Source organism: Agelaius tricolor, unplaced genomic scaffold (genome assembly GCF_023055355.1).
Source record: "Agelaius tricolor isolate 1412-34295 unplaced genomic scaffold, bAgeTri1.0.p SCAF_23, whole genome shotgun sequence".
Taxonomy (NCBI): domain Eukaryota; kingdom Metazoa; phylum Chordata; class Aves; order Passeriformes; family Icteridae; genus Agelaius; species Agelaius tricolor.
In genome coordinates, this window is record NW_027269283.1 from 10,474,621 (window position 1) to 10,489,666 (window position 15,046).

Consider the following 15,046-nt stretch of genomic DNA (forward strand, 5'->3'; position numbering starts at 1 on the left):
GGTGCTCCCTGCCCAGCGTGGGAGTGTGGCTGTTTAAAGTTGCTAAAGTGGTGCCAGAACACACTTCAAGTGCAGATCTAAACCCAGAGGTCGAAGCCCTGGTGCCTGGAAGTGTTTCCTGTAAATAATTCCTGCTCTTCCCCACCAGGGAATTTTCTGTGTCAGAGATGTTGGGACACAGGGTCAGGGGGGCTTCTGGAACCTGCTCACCCCAGGGGCTGCAGGGACAAATTCCAGCTTTGCTGCTCTGCATGGGCTTATTCTTGTTTTGGTAATGACCTGACAGATTAATTTTTATGTATTTGCTGTTTGTAAGAGAGTTTTGGGATCTCCCCTGTTGAAGACTGCTTCCAGGTCTAACACCAGGATGCCTCAGGGCAAACCCAGGAGTTAAAATTGCACAGCACCCAGAACCAGGTGAGCAAACCAAAGGAACTGAAATTCCACTCATTAGGGGTTAAGAAACATTGTGAGCTTAATGGGAATGATCCCAGGGCAAGCTCTGTCAAATACAGAGGAAAGAGAATAATTTATTTGGCAAATGCAGCTCACAAATCACTGTCTTGTGCAGGCCCAAAGCTTGTGCCCTGGAGAATAAACCTTTTATCAAAACAGAAGGCAATAATAATGTACATGAGGAACAGCAAGAGATTTTATTACAGATTTGAAAGAGCCTTGATTTTTATTTTGTATCTCTGATGCACAGGAAGCATCAGACTTTTTTATTATTAGGTGTTGAATTAATTTATTTTACTGTCCTTTAGCAAAGTTCAGCTGGTTTTCAGGTTTTGATTTCCCAAACATTTAATTTGCTTTTCAAGTTTTTCTTAATAGATTTCTTTAATATGAGGTACTTAGTTTTAAAAATGGCCTCTATTAAGTGCCTTCCAAATTAAATCCAGCAGAATTATATGCCTTGAGACACAGCAAAATTGAAGAATATGATAATCAGCCATGAAAATCAAACTTCTCTGTTATCATTCAGTGAATAGCATCAGAATTGAGCCTCAAAGCCATAGGCCACTTTTTATGTAAAAATATGGCAAAACCCTACATTTCAAAATAAGAATTGATTAATTTGAAGAATACTTCTACAAGATGGAGATTGAAGATGATCTGAGCATTGAAATTAGAACATGTTACTATTTGCTTCAATGCTGAGTCTGTAATAAAAATAACTTCATCAACACATTTCCCACAGCAGTTTCTGGTACCAGGTAGCGCTTTACACCAAGTGTTGAGAATTACCAAGGGCAGAACTCATTCAGACACAAATTTCTAAAAACCCAGGTGGAGCAGGAAGCCAGAACAGCAAGGGAGAAACAAATACAGGCAGTAAGGGAGTTCTGGGGTTGCAGTTTTTTTAAGTTACATTTTGTCTATCAAATAGGGCCACACAATCAGAATGAAACACATCCTTCTCCCTCTGCATGAAGCTTTCCAAGAAGTCTTTAATCAAAAAGTTCCTGGTGTCCCTCAGTGTTGGAACTCCAGCTAAAACCAACCCCAGTTCTCCAGGGAAAGGGACAATCCCTGCCTGGAGAGCAGCCAAGGGGGTGCTGGGGGGGATTTCTCACCACTGAGGCTGCTGGAGCCAGGAAATGCTTCCAGAGGCTGCTCTGGAGCCCAGGACAGGGACTGGGGCTCTCTGTTCCCAGCCCTGTCACTGCCATGACATCAGCTGGGACCAGTCACTTCCTGTGGGTGTCCCTGTGGCTGTACAGAAACTCACACTGAGCACCCTGAGTGCTGCTGAATCAAATGAAGGGAATCACAAAGCTCTGCAGGACTGCCCCAAAGCACTTGCTGCAAGCTGTTCCTCCCTCAGCTCTGTCTGAGTGCTGGGAAAAGGAATGTGAGCAGGGTGATGATGTTGTACACAAGGGTTTGGAGCGCTCAGTGTTCTCAGAAATGTAAATAACACCACAAAACACCACATGGGATATGTAAGCTTCTTTAATAATAAATTTATTAAGTGGCAAGATGCCACTCTGCTTTGTAAACTGATTTTACTCAATCACAGTCCCTCTATTGTTTTCCTCATTTAACATGAATACATTCTGTAATTTGTATGGGAAACAATTACATAGACATATGTTCTGAACCCTTCTTGCTGATTTTACTGGTCAGAAGAACATTAAAACATGCAGAAACAGCACCTATAGGCCTTTTCTCATTACATCTCCTTTGCTGCTAAGCTAAACTGTCTCTGAATAAGCCAACTCTACAGAGTTTTCTTCCTCCTGTGTTCTGAGATGTAGTGGGGCCTGCCTGCAGAAATGTCTGATAAAACCTCACATATAATAATTAATTCAGAAGGCTTTGTAAGCTATAGCTGCAGTTGCTTCTTCAGACTAGAGAGAGCTTCTCATGCATTAATGCACTTAGTTAGGTTTTGTGAGGAGCTCAGGAGGACTTGGCCTCTTCCTGATATAGTTAGTTGAGCCTGGACTCTGCACCACTGATATTGTTCAGCAACTGTGTGCACCAATAATTTAAAAAAAACCAAACTAAACAATACATCAGGCTGTTTTTATCAGAAACAAGTAATAAATCTTATCATGATAATAAAAAAAAAGGGAATTTCTGACGTGTGATATTTCATTGCTTGAGAGCAGATCAGTGCAAAGTGAGGTAAGCCCAGGGCCCAGCAGGGCTGGGGCTGTGTCAAACCAGGCGCCGTCTCTTGGAGTCCCTCTCCATCTCCTCAGGGGGACAGTCCCCATTGCAGCCCAGGGGGGACACCAGGTTCAGCAAAGGGTCCTCAGAGGCCCCTCCAAACAGGGACAGCAACAAAGCCACACCATAGCCAGTAGCTCGTTCACCCTAGAACAAAACCAAAACCACACAGTTCACACTTGGAGGAGCTGGGTTGTTTTAATTTGGCTACTGATCCAACGAGAGCTGTGGTGGCCAGCAGCCTCTGCCAGCCCCTGCTCTGTGCTGCTGGATCCTCACTGCCACTGGAATCTGTCCCAGCTGGATTAAACCAACACATGGGAACAGAGCTCCCACTGACTTGTGGGTGGAGAGAGGCCAGCATTGTTCAGGGCAGGGGATCTCCCACCCAGCCTGAGCCTGGATTTGGAATATGAGCTGAATAAACTGGGTTTAAAAAAAAAAAAGAAGCAAGTGGAGTGAATTGGCTTGGGTTTTAGGGAAAAAAAAAAGAATATACACAAGTTCCACCAAAGGGAACATATTTTTGGAAGGATGATCAATTCTGGTCATTCATCTTAAAACAACATGGTTGAAAATGGAAGGCTGGGATTATTGCCATGAACAGAGACCAGGCAAGATGTCAATGCTCACAATGATAAAGATGTCACTGATTAAAGTGGCTGTTAAAATATCTTAAAACCAAAACGAAAAATACGAACAGATGCAACTGTACCAAACCAAGAAACTCACAACAGAGAGGAGCCAGTGCTTTTCTAAAGGACCCTTCTCCACCTATTTCTGTCCCTCTGAACTGGATGGACCCAACACAGGCAGCAGCAGCAGCTGTGTTTCCCCAGGTGTGCTTCCCCAGGTGTGTTTCCTAGGTGTATTTCCCAGCTGTGTTGCCCAGCTGTGTTTCCCAGCTGTGTTCCCCAGATGTGTTCCCCAGATGTGTTTCCCCAGGTCTGCTTCCCCAGCTGTTGCCCAGCTGTGCTGCCCAGCAGGGCAGGACACTCACGGCGTGCACGGGAGCAGCGATGTCGATGTGCACCCACACCCCCGGCCAGTCGAAGCCGATGTGGGAGGCAATGAAGAGCCCAGCACAGGAGCTGGGGGTGTTGTCTCTGTCCTGTGGGAGCAATAAAAATAGAGTTGGTCTCACCAACAGAGAAAATGTAAATGGTTCATTCTGCCTAGAGGAAAGACAGGTACACAAATTTCATATAAAGCTTAACAAATGGCCCCAGAACAGTCTTACAAACCAACTTTACTGTAAATCCTTGACTTAGTCCCTAGCAGCAGGGTGGCCCTGCTCAGTTCCTATCCTGTCTACAAAACACATATTTTTATGTAATAGAGAAATTAAAAAAAAAAAAAAAGAAATCTTACTGCTACAGAGTTCTTCATATCAGCTACAGCAGAGGTAAATTCACTGAAGTGGAGCTCAGGGCAGTACACCAGAGGATGGACCAAGTCTCCACAGTTCCTGCCAGCTTTAACACAAGCCTTTTCCCACTCTTCATTATTGGTAAGGACAGCAGCATGGTATTTTCCTGTAGCAATTCCCTGATGAGGTAAAGGACAAAATCAGGAAGAAGTCACCTTCCACCACTGCTCATCAATATAACCTTGTATGAAACATGAACAGGTGCTAGAAAATAATAGTGTTAAATTTGTGCCTTGTACCACTCTGTGTATGACATGAAATGGAAGCCATTTCATGGACAAGAAAATCCTGATCACTATTAACAAATCAGTTCTGGTAATTATAAATTGAACAGCAAACATGAAGTACTGGCCTGCTTACATCAGCTGCTGATGTCATCAGAACACCACTTTAAATTTAAGAATGCAAAAGCAAAAAAGTTGCATAAAGAAGAGAAGAGAAGCTGAGTAATGAATGTGCAGTGCTGTACCTGAGCTCCAGTGAGAGTGGCCATATCCAGAATGATGTCAGCCCCAAGGTCTTTGCAGGCGTAGGCGACTCCATCAGCCAGGATCAGGCGCCCTTCTGCATCAGTGTTATTGATTTCCACAGTTCTGGGAGGAAAACAGGCCATGTCACACTGGGCTGCTTCAGGCTGCAAGTCAGGACTCACCTGGCTGGACTAGAACACTTCAGACAGCAGCCTCAGACCTCATGTGCTGCTCTTATTTGACTCTGCAAGTCTGTAGGGCTGCTACTCCCCAGCTCCAAGCATCCAGAGCACACAAGGAAAAGGGAAATGACAGTGCTGCCCTCGTGGCAGGTTCTACTTGTTGGGCCTGTGTGATGCTGGGATTCTACAAATCACTGCCAAAGAAGTAACATCTGTTCTTAAAACAGGTTCTGATCCATTGGTGGGCTGTCATTGCTGCTTTGCCACACAGTGCAGCTGCAGATGGACACAGAAAACTGGTTCTACTACAAAAACCACCTAAATTCTGAGTGCTTTAAGGGAAGTGCAGCTCATGATATCCATGTATTTTGATGTATATTTACATACCCCACAGGAAAAATCTAAGCACACTTAAAACTCACTACTATGGATGCCTGAAATGCAATTATCAATATTTAGGGAAGCTGATTTATAGACAGCTTCACAATCTGCATGGCTCTCAGATTAACATAAAAATGATGTTTGTTCTGTTTATGAGAAAGGGATAGACACAATCTTACTTTCCAGAGTAAAGAACATGAATGTCATCAGGTCTCGTTGCACGTGGTCCCACTGCGTTCTCAGCCAGACAAAAAACAGCATGAAGATTGTCCTTAAACCCCTGTAACAACCAGAGGGGAGAAAGGGCTTTGATTCACATCAAGCTGATTTATTGGCACTGAAATCAGTGAGGGATTAAGACTCATTGACAGCAATGCTACAATTTTCAAAGGAAATCTGGTGTGGTTTTTGGACAGGTGGGTGGGTGTTAGTTGGGTTTTTTTAAATGTGCCATTCTTGCTGGGAGGCACAGAGCATTTTTAACCTGTTTTGTTGTGGGTTTTTTTTTTTCCTTAGCCTCCTCTCTTCTACTTTATCTCATAATGTTTTAATTTTGGTTTAAAGTCAAGAGCTTATGTGGTTATGGATGGTATTTTAAAATGGATGACGATTCTGTTATTTATACAGCAGTTGTATTGTGTGGAGGGATTCTAGGAACAGACAGGGAGTCAGCAGCATTTAACAAATGAAAACATTGTTCCTCCTTAACAATATCAAATTCTGGGGGAAAACCTGGCTCTTAATCTCTTGATAAAAGTCTGTGGCTGAAGAAATCTGGGCTTGCTGAATCAGCTCATGTTCTGAAGTCTAAAGGGCAAAGGCATCAATCAAAACCTTTCAAAATAACAGGCAGCATTTACAAGCCAGAAAGTAATCCCAGTTTCTAGCCCAGCTGGTGGGCAAACAGCATTGCTGGAGATGGACCTTCCCCCCATGACCCAACTATTCACAGCCTCACTGCACTGCAATGCATTTTTCTCCTCCAAGAGAGACATGTTGTTAATCTAGTGTCAAAAAGTGAAAATCTATTTCCAGTATCAGCTGCCTTTTCCTGAAGCTCATTCTGCCTGCAGCTCCTCAAAAGCAGGATTCACTATGCTAACGTGTAGGATTGTGCTAACAATACAGAAATCAAAAATTTAAGTCAATCTTTTTTCTCTTCTCCCTTGTGTTGGAAAGCTCACAATAGAGGAAATGCATCTTTCTAGGAAAAATCACTTGTTTAATTTTGCCATCCAAAGCCTTTTAAAATCATGTTGTGTAACTGCTGAACAGCATGCAGGCAGATATTTTACGAAGATGGAAAATAACCTCTGCCCCTCTTCCCACTGAGCTTTCTATCCAACACACATTTCCCACTTCAGTCTCTGTGACAAAGCAGAGCTCAGTGGAGCCTCTTCCCCCTTTCTTTTATTCTTAAAAGCATAAAAAAAAAGCTTGAAATAGAAACAACAAATTCTTCCCTCTCTGAACATATTTTCTGCAGGGATGTCATTTACAGGTCTTCTCACACAAGACTGTAAAATGAGGCAGTGAGTTCACTCTTTTGTTTTTACATATAAAGATTTCTGCAGGCTCAGTCAGTCCAAACACATCTCTGGCAGTTTATTCCCTGCTGCAGTGATTGTGTATGAACTGACAGATCACTGGTGCTCACATCTACTGTGACTGTGGATGGAACTTCTCTCAGTGCAGGCAATCACACACAAAACTGCTCTGGAAATAAGGACTGAAAGGATCTCCCCCACCCATGGCTATCCCAAAGCTCTGCATTCCAGCTCTTGTCCCTTGCACACCTCTAACAGAACTTTCTGAAGGATTTAGTTATGCAAGGTAGTTATTCTGCCTGAGATGCAGCTCACAAATCTGTTTTCAATTTTAATTCTCAGCAGATAACTGTGAAGTTTACAATCTTTCCACATCAAACATGCTGTTAGGGCCAAGGCACAGAGCTAGACTATTGAGAAATGGGAATTTGGCACTGATCAGCCCCTGGACAAATCATCCATCAGATCTATGCATTAATCTGCAGCAGTAAATATTTCTTGAACTTTGGATACTCCTTGGAGGCAATAGCTGCTCTGTCAGCAAGACTCAATCACTGGATTTGTGGAGAGGGCAGAGTTTTATTGGCAGCAGCCACTTTTCCCCAGCTTGCATTGTTAAAGTGAAAAAGGAATATTTGTAATTCTTCATATTTCAATACCTGGCTTCCTCTCAGCTCCCCCACTACTTTCTGACCACAGAAGCAAACCAACAAGCAGCTCCTGATGACACTAGAGCTGCTATTTACCCACTAGGTTAATATTAGACCTGGCACAGGACTTGGAATATAGGAAGACTTCATATCCCAGAGTCACTCATCCCCTTCTTTGCTAAGGTGACAACAGCTGCCCCAAATCCCACAGCTTAAACAAAATCAGCACCAGATAACTCAAGTATAGACCTGATTCAAGGAACCAGAAACCACTCAGTCCACAGAACAAACTCTGAAATTCAAGGAAGACCTTTAAAAAAAAAAAATCAGCACTCAAGGAATTTCTCACAATTCTCAAGATCCCAGTAAAGATGTGAAATATTTTCCTGAAATAGCAGAAAGAGCAGAGTGGCTCAAGCTCACTAAGAGCAGTGGTAGGTCAGAACTTCAGGATTAGACAGGCCTCTGTCTCTGGGAATATATCCAAGCTCCTTGGCAGTGCTGGGATACATGATATCAATTAACACATTTTACTTACTTGCTTTACAGTGGCTTTGAAGGCACCCAAAATAGCAGCTGCTCCACCACAGTCTCGCTTCATTCCAGGCATAGTAGTCTGTTTAAACAGAACCACAGAATTTTTTTTTTTGTCTTTGAAAGAGAATTTCACAGTAATGCCTGCTAGAACCAGTGTTTCTGATGCTTCTGAGACTGGTTTTGACAGTGCTCAGCTGTCATCAACACAAATAAGGAACATGTGCCTCTGCTTATTGGTGGTCTTGGAAGTGAAAAATACTAAACCTGGGCTGCTAAACTGTTAAAGAAAATGTTGTTTACAAGTTTCACACTTGTAAGGCCAACTCCAATGGGTTTGGTTTCTATCTTTGAAAGCAGAAATTAAACATCTTTGTTCCTACTTTCTGCCTTTCAGCAGGCAATATTTAAAGGGCAAAATATCATGTTGCTATTGAATTGTTCTGCAGTGGTCCTTGAATCCCATTTGGTCTCCTCCCCTGATAGTTTGTGTCCATATGGAGGACAAGAGTGCAAGCATTCAACTCAATAAAAAGGTACTTTTGTTTCCTACAGACATTATCTGAACTGCTTCCATCAGAAAGCAGCAGTGTGAGCAAAGGCAGCAGCAGAACAAGGGCTCTGTACCTTTCCCTTGATGCTGAGTCCTCCAGTGTCATACACAATCCCTTTGCCCACCCAGGCAATGGTCTGTGTGGCACCATCTGGAGTGTGGCTCAGAACTGCCAGGGCTGGAGGATGCAGAGCTGCCTTTCCAACTCCATAGATACCTGAAAACACAGAATTAAACCTGTGGGGAAGAAAGACTGCAGGGAGCCCCTGTGGGTATTTTTTTAGATTACTACAGGCAATAAAACAGTTTCAAAAATGTGCAAATGAAACATCACAATGGCAAAACATTCCAGTCATCTGCTAAGAAAAAAGTGTAATGCTCAACAAGATGTACCTCCAAAGCCTCTTTCCTTCAGCTCCTCATCTCGGATAATGGTAGGAGTAATCCCAAGATCCTTGCCAACTTTTTTGATTTCCTTAATAATTCAGAAAAAAGGACATTGTCAGTCAATCATCAGGACACCTTTGTGCCTTTCCACACAAATGGGTACCCAGTTAAGGGGTTTTTGTGATTTTGCATGCATACATATACAAACATTCACAATTTTGGGAGTGGTGCTGCTTTTCCAATGGCCCAACTCCACTGACACATCCTTGACTTACTATGGCATGAAATATAAATTTGACCTTTAGACTCTGCCAGTAAAAGAAATCTTCTGAGGTAAAGGACAACTGTTCACTCTATTGGATCATGATGTAATAGGACAGGAATAATTTCATTCTCAACAGCTTTCCAGATCTTTATGATAAAACTCGTTTGGAAATATGTCAGCTGTCCCATGATTTCAGTAACTCTGGTCACCATCAGGTTTAAGACAAGAATCCAGGGCTGTGACCAAATGAGGAACTCATTTTTTCAGCTTCCCAGTGCCCTACTCCAAGCTGTAAACTCTGCCCCCTTCCAACTCTGCACGGTTCTGTGAAACATGAAAGGCCAAAGGCAGAGCCTGAGCACCCCAGCTGGATTTTCTTCCCCCTGCTGACACACAGCTTGCACTGAGAGACAGCAACACCAGGGCTTGGTTACAGCAGTCTAGAGCTCCAATTAGCAATTACCACTCATCAGGGGCATGACCAACCTCCAGGAAGGCGTCAGTGTTCATCTCACTGCACGGGGTGTCCACGATGCGCGCGGCCAGCCGGACCCCCTCGGTGGCACTGGCCAGGCACTGAAACACAAGCAGGACACTGAGAGGGGCTGGGCCTTGCCACAGCTTTGCATTTATCCCCCTGCAGCCAACACCACACCTGTGGTTCCTCTGGAGCATGTTAATGCTTAACTGCCACCACCACAGGCACAGTTAAACAATGTCAGCCAAGCTCACCATTATTTTTGTACGTGTCCAGCTTATTTTACTACGTGCTTTAATTTCTAAGCAACTGTATTCTTTTGCTGAGCAAACTGGTGTTGCAAAATTAGTATCTTTCTCCATTACCAAAGGGAGACCAAGAAGGCAATGTGAAATGGAGGAAAGAAAGATAAGAGGCAGCTAATTCAGGAAGTCACAATGAGCTTATGGGCTGCTGGGGTTGGAAACTTGCAGAGATTGTGTAATCTGCAACATGGGAAACTGCAGAGTTTGTACAGGGCAGCAGAGTGGCTGAGGGAAATAAAGATTACTGCTGTGAGAATTCTATGTGGCAGGCTCCTAGGGAAACTGGAATATTCCATGTTTGTGTAAAACATGCACTGTTCTCTGATTTCTGAGGCAATATGGACTGACCCTCACCTGGACCGAGCAAAAACTTATCTAAGCAAGAGTGGACAGAATCAAAATGGTCAAGCAGCCAAGGCTGTTTCCTTACAGAAGGATCCCCCTGGCAAAATGAAGACACCAGACACCAAGCTTCAACTTTTAACTCCCATGAACTAACAACTTGAAGCTCTAAGACCTGGGGGAAGGAAACTTTGTGCAAGCTTTCCAGTAGCCACACCACACTGAGGACCACACACAGCACAAGGGTGAGTCAAGATGGGTTCCACAGGAATCTGAGGTGTTGGACACTCACTCACTCATGCTGAGGTATCTGAAGTTTGGCTTGGCCAGACCAGCCCAAGGACTCCATACATTTGTATCCCAGCACACTCCTAAACCTTGGCTTGCTTTGGAAAGGTGCCCAATTCCCTGCAATTACTTCTGATTGCTTTACTGTCCCTGAAGGGGCAAGGACCTCCTCAGGAGCCAAGCTCTGTCTGGAGTGATTCCCTGTTAGGGCCATGCAGGTAAAAGGAGGTGCTCTAACCCCAAGGCCAAGCCCCAGGGGAGCAGCATGACTTCCAGAAATAAGCTGTGCCTGTGTTTGTGTTTCCAGAGTGCTCCAGAGAACCTGGATAATGGCAGCCTTTAATCTTGCAAAGCTCTGACAATCCCTGCTAGTCCTCACCATAAAATACCCTGTACAATGCACTAGGTGTAAAATACAACATGCCAAGGGAGAGGTTTAGATAAAAATGTCTTACCACATGCCCCTTCCATGCTCTGCATTAGCTGTCTGGTGCTGGCTGAATTTAAGGGGTGCAAACTCAGCTAAGAGGAAGCCAGTAATATTTTTGGCATTGACATCAAGGGGAAAAACGGGAGGTAGAAATAATTGCAGCTTTGTTTTGAAGTTAAAAATAACCCAAGTGGTTTGGAATCTACCTATCTGAAGGAACTATTTTTGACACCACCTATGCTTTTTCTGATTTGGGGCATGGAAAAATGGAGTGATCAAGAGTTGTACTCTCAGCACACCTGTCTTTGCCACCTTGCTGAAAACTGGGCTGGCACCATTTTCTGGGGCTAAATCAGTTCACAGAGTAAAGACCAAGCACAGAGGAAAAGACACTGAAAAAAACCAAAACCCTAAAAACCAAAACCCTAAAAACCAAAACCCTAAAGCTGTAATTCTGTGAATTTCAAATGCAGCAACACCATACCCTTTATCAAATCCATTGCCAAAACTTTTAAGGGATTTCTGTAACCTCACTGACTGATCAGCTGAGGAAATATCCATCTGTACTAAAGCACAGAACCTGGAGCACTGAACAGGGAGCTCCCTAATAGATTAACTGCAAATCTTGGAAGAGCTTTTAAGCTTATGGATCTCGAAGAGGAATGACCTGGCATGCCAACATTTACCTGATGTGGAATTTCCTCTCTGCAACAGTCAAACACGGGAAACAGTCTTTGATTTGCTGCCATTGAAAGATGATTTGGACATATTTCACTGTCATGTACAGCTCATCTCCAAGATGTTTTGTTTCTTAGGGTCTTGTTTTTGGCCACAGTTCTGCCAGAAAAACTCAGCCAAAGAGGTACATCAGGCAGAAATAGCAGAGGCCATGTGTGATCCCTGTTAAGTGACTTTTAGTGATGTCACTGTGATATTCATCTGCCCAGGCACACACAGCTTTTGCCTGGGTAGAAAAAAGTGAGAGCCCACACACCAAAAGCAGTGTTATATTAAAGGGTAAAATCAGAGTCTGCATCTGTGATACACATGAGAGAGGAGATATTTTCTTTGTGAAAGAAAATCTTTGTTTGGTGTTTTCCACCCCTGAAATGTAAATTCTGAGTAACATCCTCAGCATCTGCTGCAATCATCTGTTCAGTATTTCCACTCACAGATGCTCTGAACTGATCAGCTCCAAGGAACCCTGAGCTAAGATAATTACACAACACCTATTCCAGAGGCAGCTGGAGACAGATGCATTTGCACATGCAACAAACTGAAGGAAAAGGTGACAGAAAGCCCCCAAAATCTTACTTTGAGGGTTGCCACTTCCATTGGTCCGTTGTTTTGGCCAACCAGGAAGAATTCCACAGTCACAGTTTTCTTCTCTGTGCGTCTGGAGGCGCTGGAGCGATGTGTGAACAGGGGGAAGGCCCTGGCCAGGGCACAGGCGGAGGCGAAGACCTCGGAGCGCTCGCACACCATCTGCAACAGCAGCAAACACGTCACACTGCACCCCGTGCAGGCTGCACTTAAAGGATCTGGGCTGCCACTGGGGCAGAGGGGAAAAGGAGCTGGGTGGGAAATAACATTGCCCAAGAGAAGCTCATTCATGGTGTTCTGCATGGACAGAGAGGCAGTGTGGAAGTGCCCCAGTGAACTGGTCCAGTTCGTTTCCCGTTTGGAATGAGTTACACTGCTGCAATTAGTTCATCCTTCTAAGGGAGCTGGACTGCTGTAATTATACCAGTGCAATTAACACAGGTTAGCCTACAGATCAGGACCAAAAAAGGCACAGGAATCACCAAAACGTGCTCAAAACAAAAGTGAAAATGACAGAAATTCTATGAGACTGTGAAGGCAGAAATTGTATGAGAATGTGGCTAGGATTAACCCAGAAGTTCATTAACCGGTAGATTATTTTTCAGAAGTTCACTATAGAAATTACCAATTGAAAGCGGCTTCAGTTAAACATTTTCAAAGGGTAAAAATTAAGTAGAGTTATTACTCTTGCAAATAAGTTTTCCAAGTGAAGACTACTAATTTTTGTAACTGACACTGACTGTATGAGTCTTCTCCAACAACCCACAAATCTGATATTAACTGGAGAACCCACAGAAACAAATAAATTCATCAGGCTTGTATAGAAGATGACCAAAGAAGTCCAAGAGCTAGTGCTGCAAAGGACTCACACTGGAGCATTATCTGTATCAAGACTTTTAAAACTCACTGAACAACACAAGCAAGGCACCTCTCATGGGTTCTGTGATACAGACATAACACCCTCCACTCAGGCCACATCAGCCTCCTGAAGCATGTGCTGACATCCCAAATCCTAGTTCGAAAAAAGCCACTAATAGCTCATTTTGCATGGGCATTCCTGGTTGAAGATGTTCCATCTGAATCCAGCCTTAATTTCCTCCTCCTAATGTGCTTGAGCATGCACAAGGCATTACCGTCATGTCTTGCCTACATGCCAGTGCAAACCCACTCATGTCAGTGCAATTATATCAGTCAAACTTGTCCACCTCCAGTCTCCTTGGAGACAGCTACAACCCGGAAAAGTCGAGAAAACACTCGCCAGACGTTTCACCAGCAGCATTTCCAGAGGCACTTACAACAATGCATCTGTGGACCCCCCCGGGCAGGCAGTTCCTGACCAGGCGGGTGACGAACTGCGCCGCGGACGGGCTGTTGTGCCGGCTGACCCTGGACGGCAGCGCGGCCACCGTGGCATAGTTCAGGTACAGGGGGCAGCTGTCCGTGGGGTTGGGGTTCAGCGTGCTCAGAGCTGACTGCCAGATCTGGGGAGAAAAGAAGCGTTTAAAGACAAAGAGCTGTGCCAGGCTTTCCTTCCCACCTCACTCCTGCTGGATTTAGGCACTTTTTAATGACAGGGGTTTAGGTGTTGGAAACAAAGAAATTGTGCACAACAAGCTCTGGAGTGAAGAGAAACAGGAAATTTGACAAACCTGTTCATTAACCAGGAAATGGAAACGTACTTTCCATTACAAGCATCTGCTTTAAGCCGTATGAATTACAATCTAAAACCACACTGTTTAGTGCACAGGCTGGTTCAGAGCTTTCTTAACTTGAGACAGTTTTCCTAGCGATAAATACGAGGAATGATTTACTAGCTCCGGATTATTATTTCACATAGCAATTTAATTAAAAACAAATAAAACCAAGAAGGGTAAATATTGTCTTAAGACACTGGGGAGCCCTGTATAAAAACCCCTGCCAAACATCTAGCGACCTAAAAGCCGCAATGCAAAACGTTTATCATTCTACCACAAGCCATCACCGCCACTAAACAAACAGGTCCGCAGCTCCCACCGCAGTGGCGGCGGGCGGGGAGGGGGCTCCCAGCGCTCACTGCAGCCGCCCCCTGATCCCTCAGAGAGGGCAAAACGCCTTTCCCCGGCCGGGGTGGGCACAAGGGCTGCGGGAGCGGCTGCCCGGGCGGCCCCGCCGCAGCAACAGGCTCGGCCCGGCCCGGCCCGGCCCGGCCCGGGGGCTGCCCGGGGCACAGCGGCGCTCGGGGCCGGGCCCAGGGCCGGGGCCGCGCAGCCCCCGCGAGGCCGCTGGGCCGGGCGGACACGCGGCGCGGGAGCCCCGCGGGCGCTGCCGGGCTCTGAGGGGGCGCGGACCCGCGGCGCGGCCTCACCTCCTCGGTGACCCGCGGCTGCAGCTTCCCCCGCAGCTGCGCCCAGGGCAGGCGGTGCAGGTTGTGCAGCTGCCCCAGCACGAGCAGCGGGCGGCTCTGCGGGTCCGCCTCGCCCGCGCTGGCCTGGAACTCCAGCTGCACGTTCGCCATCTTCCTGCCCGGCCCGGCCGCGCCGCCCCGCCCCGGGCCCGGCCCCGGCTCCGCGGGGCGGGGACGCGCCGGTGTCGCGGCAGCGCCGGGCACGGCCCGGGCAGGCTCCGGGCACTGCGCTGAGCCCGCGGGGCTTTCCGAGTGCCTTTTCACAGTGCACTTACATGGTGCGTTGGAGTAGAATAAGGTGTTTATTCGGATCTTTTAGTAGTTGCCAAGAGCCTCCTATTAATGTTTGGTCAGCGGACAATTGTCAGAATCTGCTGATTTGGAAGGACAGAGATCGTCGAGTCCAACTCCCTCCCTGCA

The 15,046-nt window shown here is 45.6% G+C and overlaps 1 protein-coding gene across 1 annotated transcript; it reads right to left on the reverse strand.

Moving 5' to 3' along the window:
* Positions 1-1,938: 1,938 nt before the first annotated feature.
* NPEPL1 (aminopeptidase like 1) lies at positions 1,939-14,787 on the reverse strand. The gene is made up of 12 exons (XM_071447034.1): positions 14,588-14,787; positions 13,539-13,724; positions 12,235-12,405; positions 9,564-9,653; positions 8,819-8,900; positions 8,500-8,642; positions 7,877-7,954; positions 5,321-5,421; positions 4,578-4,701; positions 4,051-4,227; positions 3,680-3,790; positions 1,939-2,826 (listed from the first exon to the last, which is right to left on the reverse strand). The coding sequence occupies exons 1-12, from the start codon at positions 14,735-14,737 to the stop codon at positions 2,668-2,670; spliced, it is 1,572 nt and encodes a 523-aa protein (XP_071303135.1). The 5' UTR covers positions 14,738-14,787; the 3' UTR covers positions 1,939-2,667.
* Between the last annotated feature and the right edge of the window lie 259 nt (positions 14,788-15,046).

What these genes read in the sequence shown, in the direction of transcription:
- NPEPL1 (XM_071447034.1), bottom strand. Translation starts at nt 14,737, where the DNA reads ATGGCGAACGTGCAGCTGGAGTTCCAGGCCAGCGCGGGCGAGGCGGAC. An exon ending in TGGAAGTGGCAACCCTCAAA is followed by an intron (nt 9,654 to 12,234) that starts GTAAGATTTTGG and finishes CTTGTGTTTCAG; the next exon opens with TGCCTGGCCAGTGCCACCGA. An exon ending in TCAAAGCCACTGTAAAGCAA is followed by an intron (nt 5,422 to 7,876) that starts GTAAGTAAAATG and finishes TGGTTGTTACAG; the next exon opens with GGGTTTAAGGACAATCTTCA.